The 20,960-nt window shown below is 36.0% G+C and overlaps 2 protein-coding genes across 2 annotated transcripts in view; both read left to right on the top strand.

Annotated features, from left to right (window-relative positions):
* The window catches only part of src (v-src avian sarcoma (Schmidt-Ruppin A-2) viral oncogene homolog), a 62,520-nt gene extending 56,664 nt beyond the window's left edge, over positions 1-5,856 (top strand). The window contains 1 exon segment of the mRNA XM_048179049.1: positions 966-5,856. Within this exon segment, the coding sequence (XP_048035006.1) occupies positions 966-1,174 (209 nt within the window). The 3' untranslated portion in view covers positions 1,175-5,856.
* Positions 5,857-9,883: 4,027 nt separating this feature from the next.
* mical1 (microtubule associated monooxygenase, calponin and LIM domain containing 1) overlaps positions 9,884-20,960 on the top strand; it is a 33,693-nt gene continuing 22,616 nt past the window's right edge. The window contains exon 1 of the mRNA XM_048178235.1: positions 9,884-10,033. The gene's annotated coding sequence lies outside the window, so the exon portion shown is untranslated. The remainder of the gene's footprint in view (positions 10,034-20,960) is intronic.

Genomic DNA, 20,960 nt, shown 5'->3' on the forward strand with positions numbered 1-20,960 from the left:
TTGTGGAATATTACAATTTAAAAGGATTAAATATATATATATATATATATATATATATATATATATATATATATTTATTTATTTATTTATTTATTTATTTAAAAAAATCCTTTTAAATTGTAATATTTCACAATATTACCGTTTCACTGTTTTTTTAACATTACTCAAAAACATTACAAAATTTTAATTATTCCAAACTATTCCTTTGTGTAATTATTATATAATATACTTATACATAATATAAATAAGTAGTTATTATTTTAATAATATTTACAAAATAAATAATAATTATCAAATAATAGTATATATATATATATATATATATATATATATATATATAAACACTTATATAATATAAATAAGTAATTATTATTTTAATAATTTATTTTGTAATTATTATTATTATTATTAAATATATTATTTATAAATATATTATATAGGATTATTATATAAAATACTTATATATAATATAAATAAGTAATTCTTATTTTAATAATTATTTTGTAGTAATTTATTTAGTAATTATTATTATTAAATAATATATTATTTATAAATATTATGATATACTCATAATATAAATAATTATTTTAATAATTACTTATTTTCTGATTATTATTAAATAATCATATATTATTATTTACAAATATTATATATTATTATTATTTTCACTCAAAATTGTACTCATCGAGTCCAACACATAATTTTTGTCATTCTCAAAAAAATAAATAAATATTGGAGTACTTTATTATTTGGCATCTAAACAATTTAAAATTCTAAAACTTTTGGGGGATTATTTTGCACAAATATTAAATGTCATATTTTAGCCCCATTTCCGCAAAGAGCACATGACAGCATATCCGGTTGTTCCCCCTTGCTGATGACCCACATCCTCGGCCTGGTGAAAATGCCACTTTTTGCACATTCTGACCCATATCCAACCTGTTTCACACCTCTCCTCTGCTCAGGTATGGTGAACCGGGAGGTGCTGGACCAAGTGGAGCGCGGGTACAGGATGCCCTGCCCTGCCGAGTGCCCGGACTCCCTGCACGAGCTCATGCTGACCTGCTGGCGCAAGGAGCCCGAAGAGCGGCCGACCTTCGAGTACCTCCAGAGCTTCCTGGAAGACTACTTCACCTCCACTGAACCACAGTACCAGCCGGGCGAGAACCTCTAGAGATCCAGATCCAGCCAAGCATGCAAGCAATGAAAGAGATATAATTTCCCCAACCAGGAAATGAATGCGGTTGTTGCCTCGGGAATTTTGTGGCATAACCCAAACAATATTGATCCACATGGGATGACAACAGAGCATCCAGCTGTCTAATTCAGCCCGTTAAAAGCAACTTATTGGGTTTTCAAATGGTCACCGTGTTACAGCATCGCCCTCTGTAATTATCATTGCATGTTTTCCACTGCTTTCATCGCAGATGAACTAAAAACAGGAAGCATCATTCGCAAAGAAGTTCACTACTTCAGCCGTGCAATTTGCTGTTTGTGCTGATAATTATGTCAAGCCTTTATTTCCAAAGCTCTCTGGATTGATCTTTAGCTGTTTTTCTTGACCTCGATGTACCACCGTCTTTCTCCTAAACCCTTTTAGCGGATGCTCCAGATCTGTCATTCATCCTCCTCCTCCTCCTCCCACAATCCCTCATTTCTATCCTCTCCCATCCCCCTTCAAACCCCCCCAAAGCATCAAGCTCCATCAGCTCTGGTGTTCTTCACGAACCCTGCGACCCCGTTCACAAGCTCAGATGGACCAGATGTGATTGTCCAGTAGGAGGCGGCATGTTGGGAGACATCTGTGATTGCAACTGAACGGACGTTCCGGTTAATGTCTTCCAATAGATATCCAGGGTGTGTATCTGAACGTGGTATTTTATGCCTTTTACTGGTAGAAAAATAGCTTTTTGTCCCACTATGCTTGTTTATTTCTTTTGTATCAACCTGGATCAACTGGAATAAGAATGTGATTGGTCGAACACTAGTCACATGACTGATTGGGCGAGGGGGAAAAAAGCGTTCGGACTGAAATTATTGAAACGAAACATTCTTCCTTTTGATATGAACTCGTACACAATTGGAGAATCGTACAGAATGTTGTTTTCATTTGATACAGTTATTCTACTCTTCTAGTATTCAAAACAACTACTGATATATATATAGCATTGTTTTTGTTTAAAGCAGAGATGGCTGTATAGTCCAACTTTGTGTGCCAATACAAAGGAAAAAAAATGAATTTTGTACTGTTTTATTATGTATAAAATGTATTTTTATTAATGTCATTTTTTTTTTTTTGTATCAAGGAGGATGCGCAGGCTTTGTACCTAGAATTTAAAGGGATAGTTCACTGAATATATCTTTCCAAACACAAACTGAGACGTTTAGCTGAATGTTCATGCTGCTTTTTTCCATATACGATACTTTTACATTTATTGCATGGGGAAAATGTCCGCTAAACGTCTCTCTTTGTATCCTATGGCAAAAATAACAGCATAAAGGATTTGGAACGACACGGCAATGAGTGAATTATGGCATAATTTTAATTTTTATGTGAGCTATTCCTTTTAACACTCATGAATATTGTTCAAGAGATGTTTCCTCAAAGCTTGTTAAATGCTTGAATTTAAAAAAAAAAAAAATCTTTTTCAGTTATTTTAGCTTTTTTGAGACAAATTCTGACACAAAGTTGCCAATGTGTTATATGCAAAATAGCCATTATTATATATTGAGATGAGAAGAGGGAGCTCAATTCTATCTCTACTACTTTACCATCATCAGATCCACAGAAAGCCATGAACCCTGACAGTGAGGTGTTACGCATTAGAAACCCATCTTAGGTCAGTTACTGAGCGCTTAGTGATGGTTTGAGATACCTGAATAAATATTATAATCACTGCTGAGACAATGTAGAATGAACTAGATTTGAATTGTAGGGATGTTGTACTCATATGATGATGGTTGCATTGAGCATACACCGTGTCCTAACCACAAGCGACGCGAAAAGATTCCAGCTACTAGCAATTAGTCTGTCCACGCAATACGCAACGCGATTATGAGACGCGATAAAGCAAAATCCCTTTAAGACAAGTCATTTCACTCGGCGGCCATCTTTGAAACGCCTCTCGGGCATCCAAGTGCATCTCTTTGAATGGGGAAACATCAAATTCTCCAAAGCTGTTTGCCAACCTTTCAATTAAATTTCATATTCGAAATCACTAATGACAAAAAACTATTTTTCAGGCTGGATCAAGTTAATGTGCATGTGCAGTTCTAAATGCACGTCTCTTGTGTCTCATTTCGGAGGCGCTTCTGACTGTTTCTATAGGAACCGGAGCTTCTAACCAGGGGTGCCAGTTTTTCACAACAAAACCCACCCAATTGCTCCTCAAAAATAGCCCAAAGGCATTTCAGGGGGTCCCACGGCTTTTTTGGCGGGGCTCCCCGGTAAAATTCGCATTCCATGGACTAAATATTATGTTATTTTGGGTTGATTCAACCCACGGACATGGAAAAACAACCCGCAGCAACAGTGTAATGGGGTGTCCACACCAGATGCGACTTGCGCGAATAAATTGCGTTATTCGCGCGTAGACGCTTGAACATTTTGAGTTTACTCGCTTCATTCGCGCGTGCATTCACTTCGCAACAGACGCGAATTCGCGTCATGAGAGGGGCTCTCCCGCTCCTTTGTGTCCCAGACTCTTCCACTTCTTTCTGCACACTTTTTCTGAATAAACACAACTCATCAGTGGGAAAGTAGTTGTAAATTACAGCGAATAAGATCAATTTGCCGGCTTTAGCTAGCTTGTAGTCTCAATATGTATGTATGTATGTATATATGTATGTATGTATATATATATATATATATATATATATATATATATATATATATATATATATATATAGCTCAAATTGAGTAAAGACCGTTTTTTTTACTTACTTACTAGATTGTCTGACCTCCTCACTCACTTTCTTTCAAGCAAGATCCTTTTTATTCCTGTTTCCATAAAAGTATGAAGATGTATCTTACAGTGACGATGATTTTGTCCTCCATTGTTGTTTTGGATTTCTGCCTCAGCTCGCTACTTCACGTCACTACTAGAGCAAGCTCCTGATTGGTTAACGCGGCGCAAATTTACGCCAAACTTAAGATTTTTCAACTTGTGCGATTCACGCGAATCACGCGCTACGCATGTCAAATGCCCGAGATGCTAAATTCCCGCGAATTGCGTCATTCGCGCCGCAGGATGTCTATTCGCGTCTTTGCATTGACTTAACATGTAAATCACTCGCGCTTAACGCTTCATTCGCGTCTGGTGTGAACGCACCATAAAAGTAGCCCAATTCCGCGGGAAAACCGCGGACTTGGCAACACTGCTTCTAACGGCCGCTGCAGTGATGCGATGACTTTACCAGTCTGCTATTGGCTCTTATTAGGCTGGACTTCACAGCCAATCAGAAAAGCGTGTGGATGGGCTCTCGCGGCAAGCTCACAACAAAATTTATAATCAAATTCATGAATATTACACTATTTTAGCATTATTAAAAATACGTACTTACTGAAACAATCTTTGTCATAAAATACACGTGTCTGTTCATAATGAGTTGACAGTTTAAACATTCTTGTTTCCTTTTACTTATTTTGAAAATCTGAGGTGAATTGTCCATTGTTAATTTCAGTTCGACTATAAAAGACACACAAAATGATATTTAAACTCACATTAGATGCTTTAACATTAAGTAAAGTACATGAGATTATCGTTATGCTTTGTATCGTTATGTGTTGTTCCAGCTGCAACGTCGCAGAAAAATAGAAACCGAATCGTTGCTCATCGCCGTCGCGGCTAGTTAGGACAATTAACATGGAAAAGATGCGTTTTATCGCGTGTCGCGGCGTCGCGTCACGTCTGTTTAGGACACGGTGTGACGTAAGGGTTTGGAACTGTGAATAGTGGGTACGTTGTTTAGAATGGCATGCAGCTGTAATCGCGGTACTTATAGCTGGTAGATGTGTGACGCCTGTCGATATACTGTAAATACTTTTGTATGGTTACTGTAAATATTCTTTGCATATTTATTGCCTCAATTTATGATCAGCAGATCTTTGCTTGTTTCTCCCCGCAAGATAAACGCTAATGTTACACATACAAAGATGGTGTTTCCGCAAAGAACATTCAAATCTGTTTTTTTTTTTTTTTTTTCTAAGATATGCAACTGAAATGTAATGCGATTCGGCCAATCACAAAACGGCAAGCCATCATGTTTTAGTTGCCGTGTATTTATTTAAAATATCTTTTTGTTTTAGCCTTTTGTGTTTACTTTTAAAGTAAAATACCTGTAAGAATCATTTCTTTTTGTGTGACTCGCAGCACACTTAAGTACTGTGTTTTATTATTTCTTTTTTATTCTTGCAATAAATCTGCTGTTGATTTTGACAGGTAGTTACTGCAAAGTTAAACTGCACTGTATGCATCGATATGAGCGAAATGTGACTTACTGAGGATATCTGATAGTGTTCTTGATCTGGGTGAAATGACGGCTTATGTGTTGAACTGGAAAATAAGATGATCACAAATGAAAATTAGTCAAATCTACAAGTAACCCGAATATTAGTGCAACCCCATGTAATGCATTCAAACTATGCAGTTGTTTTCTATGAGTTGCGTGTCTGTATTTTAACTGCAGTTTCTCACAATCAAATTCCAGGGACTTTCTCCCAGTGTACAATTCTGCAATGATCAGTTTCAAAGTAAGAAATAACACTGAAATGAGATTTGTACTTTAAAAAATTATGACTTGGTGTTATCTTTTTTCTTTTTCTTTTTTTTAAGTGCAATAAACTGTGTTTCTAAAGCTTGGATTTAAGCACGAGGGTTTTTTTTCTTCTTAAAGTCCCCCTGAAATCAAAATGTAACTTTTTTTTTAGCTTTTAGTATGAATATGTTAGCCTTAAGGTTATGAATAAGCTGGTGTGTTCCAAAACAATGACAAAATTCACATTTAGGAGATATAAGCATTCAAAACTTAGTCTCTCTGCTAAAATGGATCACGGATTTTCATGACATCACATCGCACTTCAGTTTCTCGTCAAATCTTTGGTCCAATCAAATGCTCTCTAGAATCCGAAGTCCTGCCCCCTCCTACACTATCAACAGACAAGCTGCGACTGAAATCGGTCATTTGTTCAGACATTTACTAGTATACATGGTGAATGGCACATAGTGCATTATATAGAAAATAGGGAACAATTCAGGCAGTGTAAATATGCTTTCCTTTGACACGAATGAAGTCCGTTTTCGCGTTAGTTTCACATGAACCACTGCAACAGTCCAGAGACAGGAGAGCACAGAGTGGCTCATATCCGCGAGTTGGCACAGACCACAAAAGGTATCGGACCCATTTGAATTCTGTACAGAATGCTGTATATAAGTGATATAAAAGAGATTAAGAGGAGAAACGGTCAGAGATTAGAAGGAAACTGAGGTTTTACAGAGTCAAACGGCTCTGGCCAAGCTGTAACATAAACAAAACGCTATTGGCTATTTTAAAAAAGGGGCGGGGCTGTTCGATATATCGCCCTGTCTTCCTGTTTCAGTTGAAATTAAGTCAACACTCTTCCAACACTCTTCAGTGGGCCTTTAAGCAACTTGTGTTGAGTTTGAGTGCCCTGATTTTTTCCCTTGACAAAAATAGCTGATTATTAACAAAGTCCCTTTAAGACAAGTCATTTCACTCGGCGGCCATCTTTGAAACGCCTCTTGGGCATCCTGGGCATCCATGCAGCTCCTATCTCTTTGAATGGGGAAACATCAAATTCTCCAAAGCTGTTTGCCAAGCTTTTCGATTAAATTTCATTTTTGAAATCACCAATGAATTCTGACAACAACTGTCTCATATTTTTTTCCAAACGCTCGAATCATGACAAAAAACTATTTTTTTCGGCTGAATCAAGCTAATGCGCATGCGCAGACCTAAATGCGCGTCTCCTGTGCCTCATTTCGGAGGCGCGCGTCTGACTGTTTCTATAGAAACCAGTGCTTCTAACGACCGCTGCAGTGACGCGATGACTTTACCAGTCAGCGATTGGCTCTTATTTTGAAGGCGGGACTTATTCCGCCATATTGCGCGTTACACTTTCTCCCATTCAAAACAATACGAGTGACACGTCTTGTGTTATTCTATAGTCTTTGTTATTAAGGATGTACCGATACCGATAGGCCTACAAAATATATAATTGCTAAACAAATTAAATCAACGAATATGATTCATATTCTCTTTTGGTTTCTCTTTTGGTAGTATTTGTTTGAACCGTGAGAGGCATCTAAGCTTACGCTAAACCTACATCTATGTCATACATGTCACAGGATTACTCATTTGGCGCAAGTCGACTTGCGCATTCTGCGTACGTCGTCCGTCGGAAGCTAGTTATTTGAATTTATAAAGTTGTAAATATAGATATTTTTCTTAAAAAATGCTTCAGAAGGCCTTTATTAACCCCCTGGAGTCGCATGAATTACTTTTTTAATAGATGGATGCATTATTTGTGGCTTCAAAACGCAGCCCCCCATTCTCACATCCTTTATAACCCTTAGAGCAGTGAATCTCAACCTTTTTTGAGCAATGGACCCCCGTTATATTTGGAACCATCCTCAAGGACCCCAATAAAATTGGCTCATTGGTATCATTAATGTCTTTGTGACGACCAAATGCAATCAAGTATAATTTACTACTACGTCAGTTGACTTGTCCTATATTTAGTCATATAGTCAGTTATATTATACATATATTATCTTCTTTTATGGAAACGTCAAATGTCAAAATATACAAAAATACTTATTCAGATATTTTATAAGGACCCCCTGGCATTCTGTCAAGGACCACTAGGGGTCCATGGACCCCTGGTTGAGAAACACTGCCTTAGAGTACTAAGGATATTTTTAAATACATCTCCAATTGTGTTCGTCTGTATAGGATGGTGTATAGGAGTAGCCTATAGGTATCGGCCTCATTCTGAGAGAAGAAGAAAGAAAAAAAAGTGGTATAGGTGCATCCCTAATGATCATTTCTTGTTTATATTTACAGCTAAAAGGAAATGCAGTAAAATCAGCCCTCAAGCTATTGCTATGATGTTACTAAGCAGAGGGTTGAAGGGAAATTGATAAGCTACAATATGGAGTGATCTTGATAACTCAAAATAATGGATCATCTGTACAAAGAAATGAACCTGCAACATTTGTGTAAGCAGCACAGATCTTTATCTGCAGGGCGAGTGCATGCATGCTGCTGTGATATTTATGCTTTATTATTATCATCCTTGAATTATGGATGCTGATATTAATTATTATTATGATAATAAACTTAATTTATATAGCACATTTAATGCCAGAAGTGCTTTACAAAAAAGTAGAATTAATATAAATTTCAAGTGTGGCAAATACATAGGCTATAAACTCTTATACTGCAACTGTAATATTTAAAGCTAATAGCATGATTAAATCAGAGAAGCTCAGTCTCTTAATCTAATTAAATATTCTCATAAAACATTTTTTAAGATAGCGTTTACTTAATGTTTTGCTTTTACTTTTGTGATGCATGCTTTCTTTAATTGTTGTCCCTGTTTTTGAATTGCTTATAGGCGCTATATATAATAATGTTACTATTCATAATATAAAAAAATAGAAAGATACCAATATTAGAACAAAGGAAAAACAAAGGTGTTCCCCAGCAGGAGGTCCATCAATCCCAGGTGATCAGACATCATTCAGTGTCCTTTGGGGCCTGTTATGCATCTCTAAACAAAGGAGCACTCTTGTGTCTGTCCTATGAGCTCAATACATGCACACATACTACATTCATATAAGAATATAATCTCTAATACTGCAAGAATAGCAATTGTAATATTCAGAACTAATAGCATGATTTAATCCAACAGCTTTAACTGCTTTAATATGATTATAAAACATAGTTTTAGTTGATTCTTCATCACATTTTAAACTCAAATACCCTGTATTGTCTACTAAAAGCTGGTTTATTGTCCTTGAGCGACACCTACTGTTATGTTAACGTAAACTGCACTATTTACATTCAGTTTAACTAAATTGTAGGTGAAAATTGTCTTGAGTTATCTTGCTTATTTGTTGGACTTGAGTTAGATATCACTTCTAACAGGATAAAGTAATGCCAAATTTTTATTCACAATTAAATTATTTTGATATAGTCAACTTTTGATATCTTACGAGATTGGAGAAATTTCTTTTTTTGAAAGAATAACTTGTTTTTTCAGGCTGAATAAAGCTTAATTATGAAAGTGAGTGGGCAGGTGCTAGAAACCAAAATGTGTTGCCAAAATAACCTTGCAAAAACGCCTCCTATTTCTCTTTAACAGTGCCCGAGACTAATTTCGAAAGTGTTTTGGGTCATAAAATGAGGAAAAGATAGGTTTGCCCTGCCCTCTGGTACTATTTTTGCTACTATATGCACTAGAGTTACTTCGTTGAAGGGTTATCTCTGGTTTAACTCATGAATATTAATTACGTAATGTTGCCGTAGCTTAAAACCCTTCGGGTCCAGATTGGAGCGTCCAATCACTTCCCTACTAATTAATATTCATAAAATATTTTATTCAAAGCTTAGGTAAACAGTTTTTATCGGTTTTTTATTAGATAATATGAAATCAATGTACATTACACCTTCCTTAACAAATATAAAACACTATGAACACAGTTAGGGAGCTTTGATTTATGAATGTAAAAGCAAATAACAAAATTGTATTTAAAAAAAAAAAAAACATTTGTTGACGCAAAGATATTAACATGTAAACACTGCGTTGACACTCATATTTTACACTCTAACAAACTCGGTCTTTCAGCCAATCAAATGGTCGAACGTCACGTATATGTAGTTAATATTCATGAGTAGTCGCTTCTTCCTAGTAGCATTCGTAAATGCCCGGGCGAGCCGCCGCAGGTGATTCATAGAGATAAACAAGGAGATTCAACTGCGTTTAAAGGATCCAAAACTGCCCTAGAAGGTAATGTGCTTATTCATTTGGTTTCACTTGAACCATAAAGATGTCTTGTCAGTCGATAACTACTAAAATAACTTTGTAATTTAAATAACTTTCAGCAAATGTTAAACTTCAGACGGTTGTGTTTTGACGTTTAAAAAGTTGTTATGGTGATGACATGATTTCTGGAGTGATGGATCACGTTTTTTTCCACTTTAAACTGTTTTTACAAACTGGAATCTTGATTAAATCTAGATAAAAAAGATATATAATGAATATATGTGTATATACAGTCCATTTAAATATAGCCTACAGTACGTGTAGTTATGTATGTTGCCATCAAATAAGAGTACGTTTTCTAAAATATTTTTCTCAGGTTGTAGATTAATGAGCTAATGTCTAATGTCTGGTACAACATAATGTAGTGCCTAAGTTCAACATTTTTGCCACATTTTGCTGTCATCAGAATACCATGTATCAGAATACCTTGTAAATACCATGGTATGTGAAGATGGTAATCATCATGTACAGTACCGTGATATATATTAACGTTTCATCTGGCAAAATCACTGTACCATGGTACCACCACGGTATTTTGTATGTAGTTTTTTGGCATGAACCATGATAGTGCCATTCTTGGATATATTTTGGAGAACCATATGAAATACATGAGATTCAGTAGCACTACTACAGCAATTTAATAAGTGATAGCTTTTTCCTCATTGAGTTTCACTTTTTCTCACTGCAAAGCTATAGTATTACAGACTGTTGTTCTGTTTCTTTTTGTGGTCTGTGCTTTACTTAAAGTTAGTTCATCTCCTTTGCAAATGCGTGAAAGCCACACTGAGCCTGTTTCCTGAGATAAAGCCTTTCGGGATGTTGCAGCAGCTTGTTGCACCGTGAGTGTAATGTTGGGTAACAACTTTTTATGTAGCTGAAACCGATGACTGATCACCTTGTTGTGATTGCAGGGGGAAATTCTGCCCATCCACCCCCCCCCCTTCATTACCCAACTTGGTGTGCAAAATCTGAGAGAGACTTTAATCTTTGCTCATGTATATTGCTGTCTGTTAACAGTGACTGTTATCAAGATTGCATTAGAGACTTGCTCTAAGTGTGTTCTTTGTGTTGTGATTATGAATTAACAGCACATATCCGTGTGGTACGTGCTCGTCCCATGTGAATTTAAACTGAAACAGCACCTCTAGTAGACATGAACGGATGAATGTCACAAAACCTGTCAAAAACATTCTCGCAAAGTCTAAACAAAGTTAACGAAGGTCAATGACTGAAATGTGTTATAAAGTTTCTTAAGGTGTATATATGACATTGTGCAATTTTGTATGACGCTAAAATTATATATTAAATACATTTAATCACAATCATCATGACTAAAATGCAAAATATCTTATTTAAGTATTATTGTAATGTGTAAAAAATTAAGCGAAACTATTAATATAGTAAATCATACATACTGTATATGCGACTTACTGAGGGGCCATTTTCATCTAAAAACTGAAAACTTTTTATGCATTTTGGCCATTCATTTACACAACAACAGCGTTTTGTGAGCTTTAAAATGCAAAACAGGTTTCAAAGTGCAAATTATTGAAAACAATACCATCATCATCTCATCTAAACTACAAAAATGTGAATGTAAATGTGAAAACGGTGACGCCGTGCATGCGTATTACATGTACAAAATTCTGTCATTAAAGGTAGGATCAATAGATTTTGAAAAACTCTGTTGGACATTGTTGATATTTGAAATCAACCTAAACAAACACACCCTTCTCTTCATTGCTCCGCCTCCAAAACTCACACTCCAATCCTAACCACCCTGCTCCAGGGATCAAAGAAGCCTCAGCATTTGATTTCAGGCCTTCCCACTTAGCTCTCTCCAGCGCTGGAAAGCTTTTCTAATATTAACGCGAGTCCTAAAGCGCTTGCCCAGTCATAAACCTTCATTCCAGTTCTTAGGAGCTTATGTCCCATCTCTCTTTCTGCAGTTTAAAACTTAATTTAAAACAGTTCATGTGACTACAGTGGTTCAACCTTAATGTTATGAAGCGACGATACTTTTTGTGCACCAAAAAAAAACAAAATAGCGACTTTATTCAACAATATCTAGTGATGAGCGATTTCAAAACACTGCTTCATGAAGCTTCAAATTTTTACGAATCTTTAGTTTTGATTCAATGGTTCGAAGCATGTATTAAACTGCCAAAGTCATGTAATTTCACTACGAGGCTTCGTTACGTCATAAGTGTTTCGAAACGTTGCAAAATTTCAATGGTTCACGTGACTTTGGCAATTTTGATTCATGCTCTGAACCACTGATTCAAACAAAAGATTCGTAAAGCTTTGAAGCTTCATGAAGCAGTGTTTTGAAATCGCCCATCACTAGATATTGTTGAATAAAGTCGCTATTTTGTTTTTTTGGTGCACAAAAAGTATCGTCACTTCATAACATTAAGGTATAACATGACGGTAGTCACATGAACTGTTTTAAATATGTCTTTAGTATCTTTCTGGGCATTGAAAGTGTTAATTGTCTTGCTGGCAATGGAGGCCTCACTGAGCCGTCGGATTTAATCAGAAATATCTTAATTTGTGTTCTGAAGATGAACGAAGGTCTTACAGGTAAAATGTTCACACACTGTAATAATACGTTCCCTCGTTTTACTAAATCATGTGCAATTTTAATAATTTAATTAAAACAAGGGAACGAATTAGTACACCATTTTGTACTAATTTACAACAGCGAGGAAAACAAATTAATAGCCTAAGTAGTGGGAACTAATTCTTAATTCGTGGCTTTTGTATTACATCAGCAGTAAGCACTGCAGATTAGTTTTATTTTACAGCATATGAAGCTACGTAATATGATCAGCAATTTACTAGGCATGTGCGTAACAAGGAAATAGGTTTGCACCTTCCATGCCGAATCAATAAATCTGATCAAGCTGTTAATGAGCCCACACGGGACTGAATTTAACTGACACGAAAATATGTCCTGGCCAGTTGCATAAACTGCTTAGACTAGTCTTACAAGTTAGTCAGTTTTTTTCTCTCTCTCTTTGACACTGGTTACAGTTGTTTTGAAAGCAAGTTGCTTAAACAAGTAGACTGGGCTACTCTGAATCCATAAAGTAAGACTGATACCTCAGTCTTAACATAATGACTGTGTTTATCAGTAGCGGCTCCTAGTAATAAATTTAGGTAGGGCAGATTCTGGGTCTTAGTGCTAGTTTGTTTTATATTGTAATCACTTTATATTGTAATCGCTGAACACACAGACACACTTTTGGCAGAAATGTCCTTGCAGGGTGGCACTCTAATGATGATTGACAGACTTTAGTACTCATGACAAATGCATAGAATGCCATCTTAGAATTGCCTTAATATAGTTTATAAAACGGATAGTTCCAGTCCTTGATTCTGAGCCGTGTTCGAAGCTGTTGTAAATTCCCGAAAACATACAGCTGACCGCATTACATAAGTATTGCTGCGCCACTGAGTGTGTATGTTGCTGCATCTGTCTTAGCAACCACTCTTAGCAATGTAAACATTATGTTTTTTTCCCAATTGATTTTGTTCATTGAAGCGTACTGCATTATGTGTATTTTTTGGCTTTAATATTTGTATTGCGTGGTAACCATTTTATAAAAGCAATAAGCCCCGTGAAGCCATGGTTTACAGTGAATTTAAAACAGCTAAGGGGGTTTTGGGCACTCCGCTCTGCATCATGCCTAACAACACCTCTTAGCTGTTATAAATTCACTGTAAACCATGGCTTATTGCTTTTATTTATTGCTTCCGAATGCTGTTTTAGAATATTGCAAGTTATGTAGGAATTCCTGTGAGGGAAAAAAAGTAATGTCTGTTCTCAGAACAAACATAAAACAAACACAACAGAACTACTGTATATAAAAGCTATTCACATGAGTATGTTTAAATTAAAGGGTTTATACTCTCATTAATTTGATATGCTACTCCACGTAGGAAGAACAGGCATGCCAACTAGTTCAATAAAAAGAGGTAAAGGAATGGAAAAAAAACCTTACAAAGCCTCAAAACATGTCTTTTAAAAGTTAAATTTTACATGGCTTTCTAAACATGCGGCTCTTGTGCGAGACGCGAGTGCAGCGGTCAAAGATGTCCGTCTAGTGCTTGTTTACATAGAAAACAATGGAAAAGCAGTGCAGAAAATGTGTTCTGTGTGAATGGCTTGGTTTTAAGGGCTTAGTTCACCCAAAAATGAAATTTCGGTCATTAATTACTCACCCTCATGTCGTACCAAACCCGTAAGACCTTCATTCATCTTCAGAACACAAATTAAGAAACTCCACATAGGAAGAACAGACATGCCAACTAGTTACTGACCTGATGCAGACACATATCTGAAGTGGACTGATATCGGCTTGGTCTGGAGCAAGGTTTAAGTAAGGTAATGGCCAATCGCACTTACATTGGAAATTTGGGGGGCGCTGTAGAGCTAGGGAGGGCTCAGAGACATGCCTGCCAAATCCATGTGCTACATTTTAAAGGTGCCATCGAATTGAAAATTGAATTTACCTCGGCATAGTTGAATAACAAGAGTTCAGTACATATAGTGAGTCTCAAACTCCATTGTTTCCTCCTCCTTATATAAATCTCATTTGTTTAAAAGACCTCCGAAAAACAGGCGAATCTCAACACAACACCGACTGTTACGTAACAGTCGGGATCATTAATATGTACGCCCCCAATATTTGCATATGCCAGCTCATGATCAAGGCATTAGACAAGGGCAGCCAGTATTAACGTCTGGATCTGTGCACAGCTGAATCTTCAGACTAGGTAAGCAAGCAAGGACAATAGCGAAAAATGGCAGATGGAGCAATAATAACTGACATGATCCATGATATCGTGATATTTTTAGTGATATTTGTAAATTGTCTTTCTAAATGTTTCATTAGCATGTTGCTAATGTACTGTTAAATGTGGTTAAAGTTACCATCGTTTCTTACTGTAGTCACGGAGACAAGAGCCGTCGCTATTTTCATTATTAAACACTTGCAGTCTGTATAATTCATAAACACAAATTCATTCTTTATAAATCTCTCCAACAGTGTGTAATGTTAGCTTTAGCCACGGAGAACTATCAAACTCATTCAGAATTAAATGTAAACATCCAAATAAATACTATACTTACGCGATTAGACGTGCTGCATGACTTTGTAAAGATCCATTTTGAGGGTTATATTAGCTGTGTGAACTTTGTTTATGCAATGATAGAGTCGAGAGGGGGCGGAGAGCGTGAGCAATTAAAGGGGCCACAGCCTGAATCGGCGCATTTCTAATTATGCCTCAAAATAGGCAATTAAAAAAAATCTATGGGGTATTTTGAGCTGCAACTTCACAGACACATTCAGGGGACACCTTAGACTTATATTACATCTTGTAAAAAAAAACGTTCGATGGCACCTTTAATATATCCTGCTCACTTTACAACTTAAAATAGTCTAGAAAATCCGATTTGTTGCGTAATTCTGAACACATTTATAATTTATTATTAATTTAGTGTATATAGAGATCTGTGTTTGGATTAATATTTTGGTGGGTCTCTGCCCCACCTGCCCATACAGACGAGCAGCTGGTGTGTCCGCACATTTGTACTTTTTGCACATTTTTAAAATACCAAGCGTTACGTTATCCTGACACCTGAAAATAAAACATGCAGGAAAATTGACAGCCCATTCAATCAAACTATTCATAGCGCAACCTTATAATTTTGAATTATTTGTTCTTTTGTCTGGAAGTGCTTCCCATAATGGAAAACGCCATAGGCTTGTCAGGACAATATATAATATTGTGAATTCAATTCATTATTATTATATTGTGTACCTGTATATTGTATGTACAGGCTCTTCACAGGTTTTGTGAGATTCACACACTAGATAAGAGGTGTTGAATTGATATGTGTCATGATGGCATGATGTACCTGACAAGATCTATGTGTGTCAAGCGTCTCACATCTGTTCCTCATATCACAGGCCTTGATGTGCAAACAACAGAAAGCCCGACATGATGTCAGATGGTTTCTTTAATTAAAACCCCTTCAGGCTGTAGCCCTAGCATTTGTTAAGCATTAATGTGTACAAGACATGACTGCTTGTTTCCAGGAAGTGATGTGTAAGAGGTTATTCTCTGCGTTTCATGCTGTGTGATCATAAAACATCCAGGAAGTGCTGCAACATTTGTTTGAAGCTGGTTTGAAGCAATTTATTGGCACACAGGGGGCAGATTATGGGTTTGAACACTACTTGAAGTCACGTGCTGTTTTTTTCACACACACAGCAAAAGTACAAGACATCACCTTCAATCTAAATGCCAAAGCGATCTAAATGTCATGTTACAGTATGTGGCATCATTAGAGATGAGGTAAAACAGGGAAACCAATCATTCAAACAGGGATGTCACATGAGCATAACATCATGCTTGTTCCCTCAGTATTGAGTGAGTCTGTCCTCATTATCACCATATGTGCTTTGTTACAAGGAAGTACTTACACAGGAAGCTCTTATAAGGAAGTACTTATACAGTAGCTCAGCACCCTGAGAAAGAGACCTGAGATGCTGTGAAGATTGTATTGTTTTGCTTTATCCTTTTAATTCAAGTTTAAACATTTAAAGCTAAGCACATCTGAGAGTTTATCGAAATATGGTTCTAGATCAGTTATTTAAGATGGTCAATTTAAATACTATAAAATGCTTTCACTTTTCAGATGTGTTGAATTGAAAGTGACCTTGCTTGTTTAACTTGCCTGGTGTTTTGCATTCATACTTCCACAAGTGAAGTATTTATTGTATGCAATTGAATGAAAGTAAAAGAATGTCATAAAGGCCTCCTTTTGTGCTTTGTAAGACTCTCCATGTGATACAGAGAGCTTTTAATAACACAGATGCTTTGCGTTTATGAAACCCACAAGTCGAGAGATGCAGGTGACACTGAGTCTTATCTTAAAATAGTCTGTGAATAAAATGTGGGTTGCTAAATCTAATTTTGAACACATAGTCACTTGAAACCTTAGCAATGTATTCCACCCTGTTTTTGTGTTCAAAAACAGGCAGCAGCCAGCGACTCACTCGGTGTAAACCCCTGTTATGTCATGCAATAATAGAGCTAACAAAATGAAAAACAAAATATTACTTGAATATTACTAAATTAAATTGCATAATTTCAGTTAGGGGAAGAAAGCTTTTGCCTTGTCTATAGCAAAATAGTAATACACCGCATTAAATTCTTTATTCAAAGCAATGAAATAACATGACTGTCTGGAAAAAATAAATAAAATATAATTTCGTAAATTGCATAAACAAAACATTATAAATAGTTTATTTATGCATAGTTTAATACAAATAGCCGAAGCGCCAATCACATATACTTTTTGCATTTAAAAACATGAGATGCAGTGGAATGGAAAAAACCCACTAAGTCTCGTTTTAAAAGTAAAACATTTTTAACTTTACATGGATTTCTAAACGTGGCTCTCTTGCGCGAGACGCGAGTGCAGCGGTCAAAGATGTCCATCTAGTGCTTGTTTACATAGAAAACAATGAAAAAGTAGCGCAGAAAATGTTCTGTGTGAATGGCTTGGTTTTAAGGGGTTAGTTCACCCAAAAATGAAATTTCTGTCATTAATTACTCACCCTCATGGCGTCCCAAACCTGTAAGACCTTCGTTCAACTTCAGAAAACAAATTAAGATATTTCAGATGAAATCCGAGGTTTATTGAACCACACATAGGCAGCAATGTCAGTGCAATTTGTGGATCTTCTCTGCTTTGAGCTTCTCTATTTTTGCAATGTTTTGAATGAACAGCCACATCGTTTGGGTTGTTTAAGTTGGTCAAGTGCTGGTTTAAGCTTAGGACCAGCTCAAACCAGCTTCCATGCTTCAAAGCATACCTAACCAGCATATGCTGTTTTTTTCAACAGGGAAAAACAAAGTTATTTATGACTCACAGGATTTCATAAATGAAAATTTAAAAGCAAAAGAAAAGACGAGAGTCGGCTGTTTGTGTATTGAGTTTTAATTTACAGTGTTTGTGATTTTAACATAGCCTACGTTTAAATGTTTTACCACTTGTGTGATCAACGTGTATATAAATCTAAAGTATTACTTTATATAAATATAAAGTAATGAATTAAATAAAACTTTATTTAAATGTAGTGTATTTAATTAAACGTGACATCTATGAAAGAGTGTAGCCTATGTACAAAGAGAATCACAATGCTGAACAGCCATGATCAGTAACGACTTTTGGAGTTGAAATAAAAATAAGTAAATGTTGTGTTTGTGATGTAAAGTATCGCCACGGATCATTTGCGCACTGCAAACACGGTATATGTGAAACAGGTGTAAGTGCTGTGCTTTTACATATTAACAGTCATAACTGCTTTCTCTTTATGTGAACTCTGGGTTAACAGAGGATTAACAATACATTGTTTCCTGTTGAAAGTTGTGGAACTTGATTCCATAAGACGCATTCAGAGTATGTTATTGTTCAGACTCTCGTCCCTAAATTTGAAGTGTATTTTGTTGGCTTGGGCTTCACACTTGAATATATATAACAGTTTATTTATAATCGTAATAATAGCTTGTAATAATAATATTTATAATGTAATATGTGTGTATACAACACATTATAAATATTATTATTATTACATTATAAATAAAATTAAATAAAATCAGTTTCATAAATATCCAGAAGTATAAATATCCTGCTTCAGAAAGATTGCCTTTCTTTATGAATTTATTTTTGAATTTGTTTACAAAGTTTGACATTAAAATTCATTTGTTTCCCATGAACTTATCAGTACTAGTTCCTCTTATACTGCAATATATCAACCAGAACAAGACTTTTATCTTATTTCTAAAGAAAAAAGGAGGTGCTGCTTGCCCATGCAGAGCTGCTGTTGGGTTTTGGGTTGTTGCCAGGGTATTGTGTGTGTGTGTGTGGTTGTGGTCACCGTGACTTTACCAAGTAAGACATGTTCCAGGATCAACATATTTTGGTAGGTATCCTATTTTTAGGTAGCCAACATGCTTAGGTAGCCTATTTTTAGGAGTTGTTAGGAGGTGTTTTGGATTGCTGCTAGATAAAATGAGCCCATTCTGGCCTGTTTACCCCTGATCACTCACTTCATGCATCTTCTCTGATCGGCTAGCTATCAGGTCTAAATGCCCTCCGAAACGCATTCGAGACAGATATAAATCCGATCGCTCAAAGCACTTTGGGAGGTGGTCTGGGACACAGGTCAAAACTGAACAGGTCTAAATGCATCTGGTTGTTGAAGCCACATATGTAAATTTTTACTCCTCCCAAAAATGCTAAAAAAAGAACATGTGAGAGCATGTTATAGCCAAATATGACAGTGCTACTGCATCATGCATCACGGTAGATGAGCAGCTGCCGCAAATGAAACTGAAAATAAGTCGCAGACACTCAAAATACAATCATCTTCATTAAAAGTAATGTGACTAAGTGATCTTTCCAGTGCTGTTGCTGCGCTCTCTCCTATTGCGGTCTTTGATTTTGAAATTAGATGATGATCAATAAAATGCTGCTCATATTTGTTGCTTTTGGTGACGTGGACTCCATTAAATCTGCATATTTCGTGGGAATTTAAGATCGGATTTATATCTGTTTTGCGGAGACACATTTATGTGGCCAAGTGTAAATGCAATCATTTTGGTAAATCGGATAGCTATCTGATCAGTAAAAATGTAAATAGGCCCTATGATATTTTGTTTTCTAGATATGATAGAGCCCTCCTTCAGTGTAAGCTTAGCTTATAGTTTTTTCAATTCTGATTATACTTAAAGTGCCCCTATTTGGATATTACCTTTCAAGTAGTATGTAATAAAGCTGTTTGTGAATGTAAAAGGTTTGCACTGGTTTAAAGACCCATGTGCACAGTTGAGTTATTGTCTCCCAAAAGAACCAACTGAGCTGAAACGAGTCATCAGTAATTCCAGTCTTACTTCCTGCCCAAATCTACGTAGGTACTAGGTTTGTAACAAATTTTCATAATGCCAGCCTATGGTCTTCATTGGCTGCTCGTGAACAATGTCTACTTGGCCCATCAAACACTGTAGTTGTAGCTGAGACTGAAGAGTTTGATTCATGTATCGACATGTTGAGAAGACGCTGTTTTCTGCTGCCAATGCAAATCCACTTTGCTGCACTTCCAAAGCATGAGGACTCGCGCTGGAATTGATACAGTATAACCGACGCCATCGTTACTGTTTGTATCACTGTGTATAAAGTGCTGAGGAAGATCTGGAGCTGAAATTCAGATATGGTAATGGGTATTTTGTTCCCGACACGTGCTGTAAGCGGTCAACAAATCCCAACAGACTGGGCCATCTGATCAATCAGAGCAGAGTAGAGAGTCTCAGAAAGGAGGAGTTTAGAGAGACTGAATCCTTTATTAAACCGCTTCAGATGCTTTAAAATAGCAAAAAAGAGGCACTTTAAAAAAAAAAAAAAAAAAAAAATATATATATATATATATATATATATATATATATATATATATTTTTTTTTTTTTTCCTCTCTCACAATTCTGATTTTATCATCTTGCAATTCTGACTTTATAACTCGCAATTCTGACTTTATATCTCACAATTCTGACTTTATAACTCGCAATTCTGACTTTATAACTCGCAATTCTGACTTAATAACACGCAATTCTGACTTTATATCACGCAATTCTGACTTTATAACTCACAATTCTGACTTTATATCTTGCAGTTCTGACTTTATAACACACAATTCTGACTTTATATCACGCAATTCTGACTTTGTATCTCACAATTCTGACTTAATAACACGCAATTCTGACTTAATAACACGCAATTCTGACTTTATATCTCGTAATTCTGACTTTATATCTCACAA

This window comes from Megalobrama amblycephala, linkage group LG24, assembly GCF_018812025.1.
Source record: "Megalobrama amblycephala isolate DHTTF-2021 linkage group LG24, ASM1881202v1, whole genome shotgun sequence".
Taxonomy (NCBI): Eukaryota; Metazoa; Chordata; class Actinopteri; order Cypriniformes; family Xenocyprididae; genus Megalobrama; species Megalobrama amblycephala.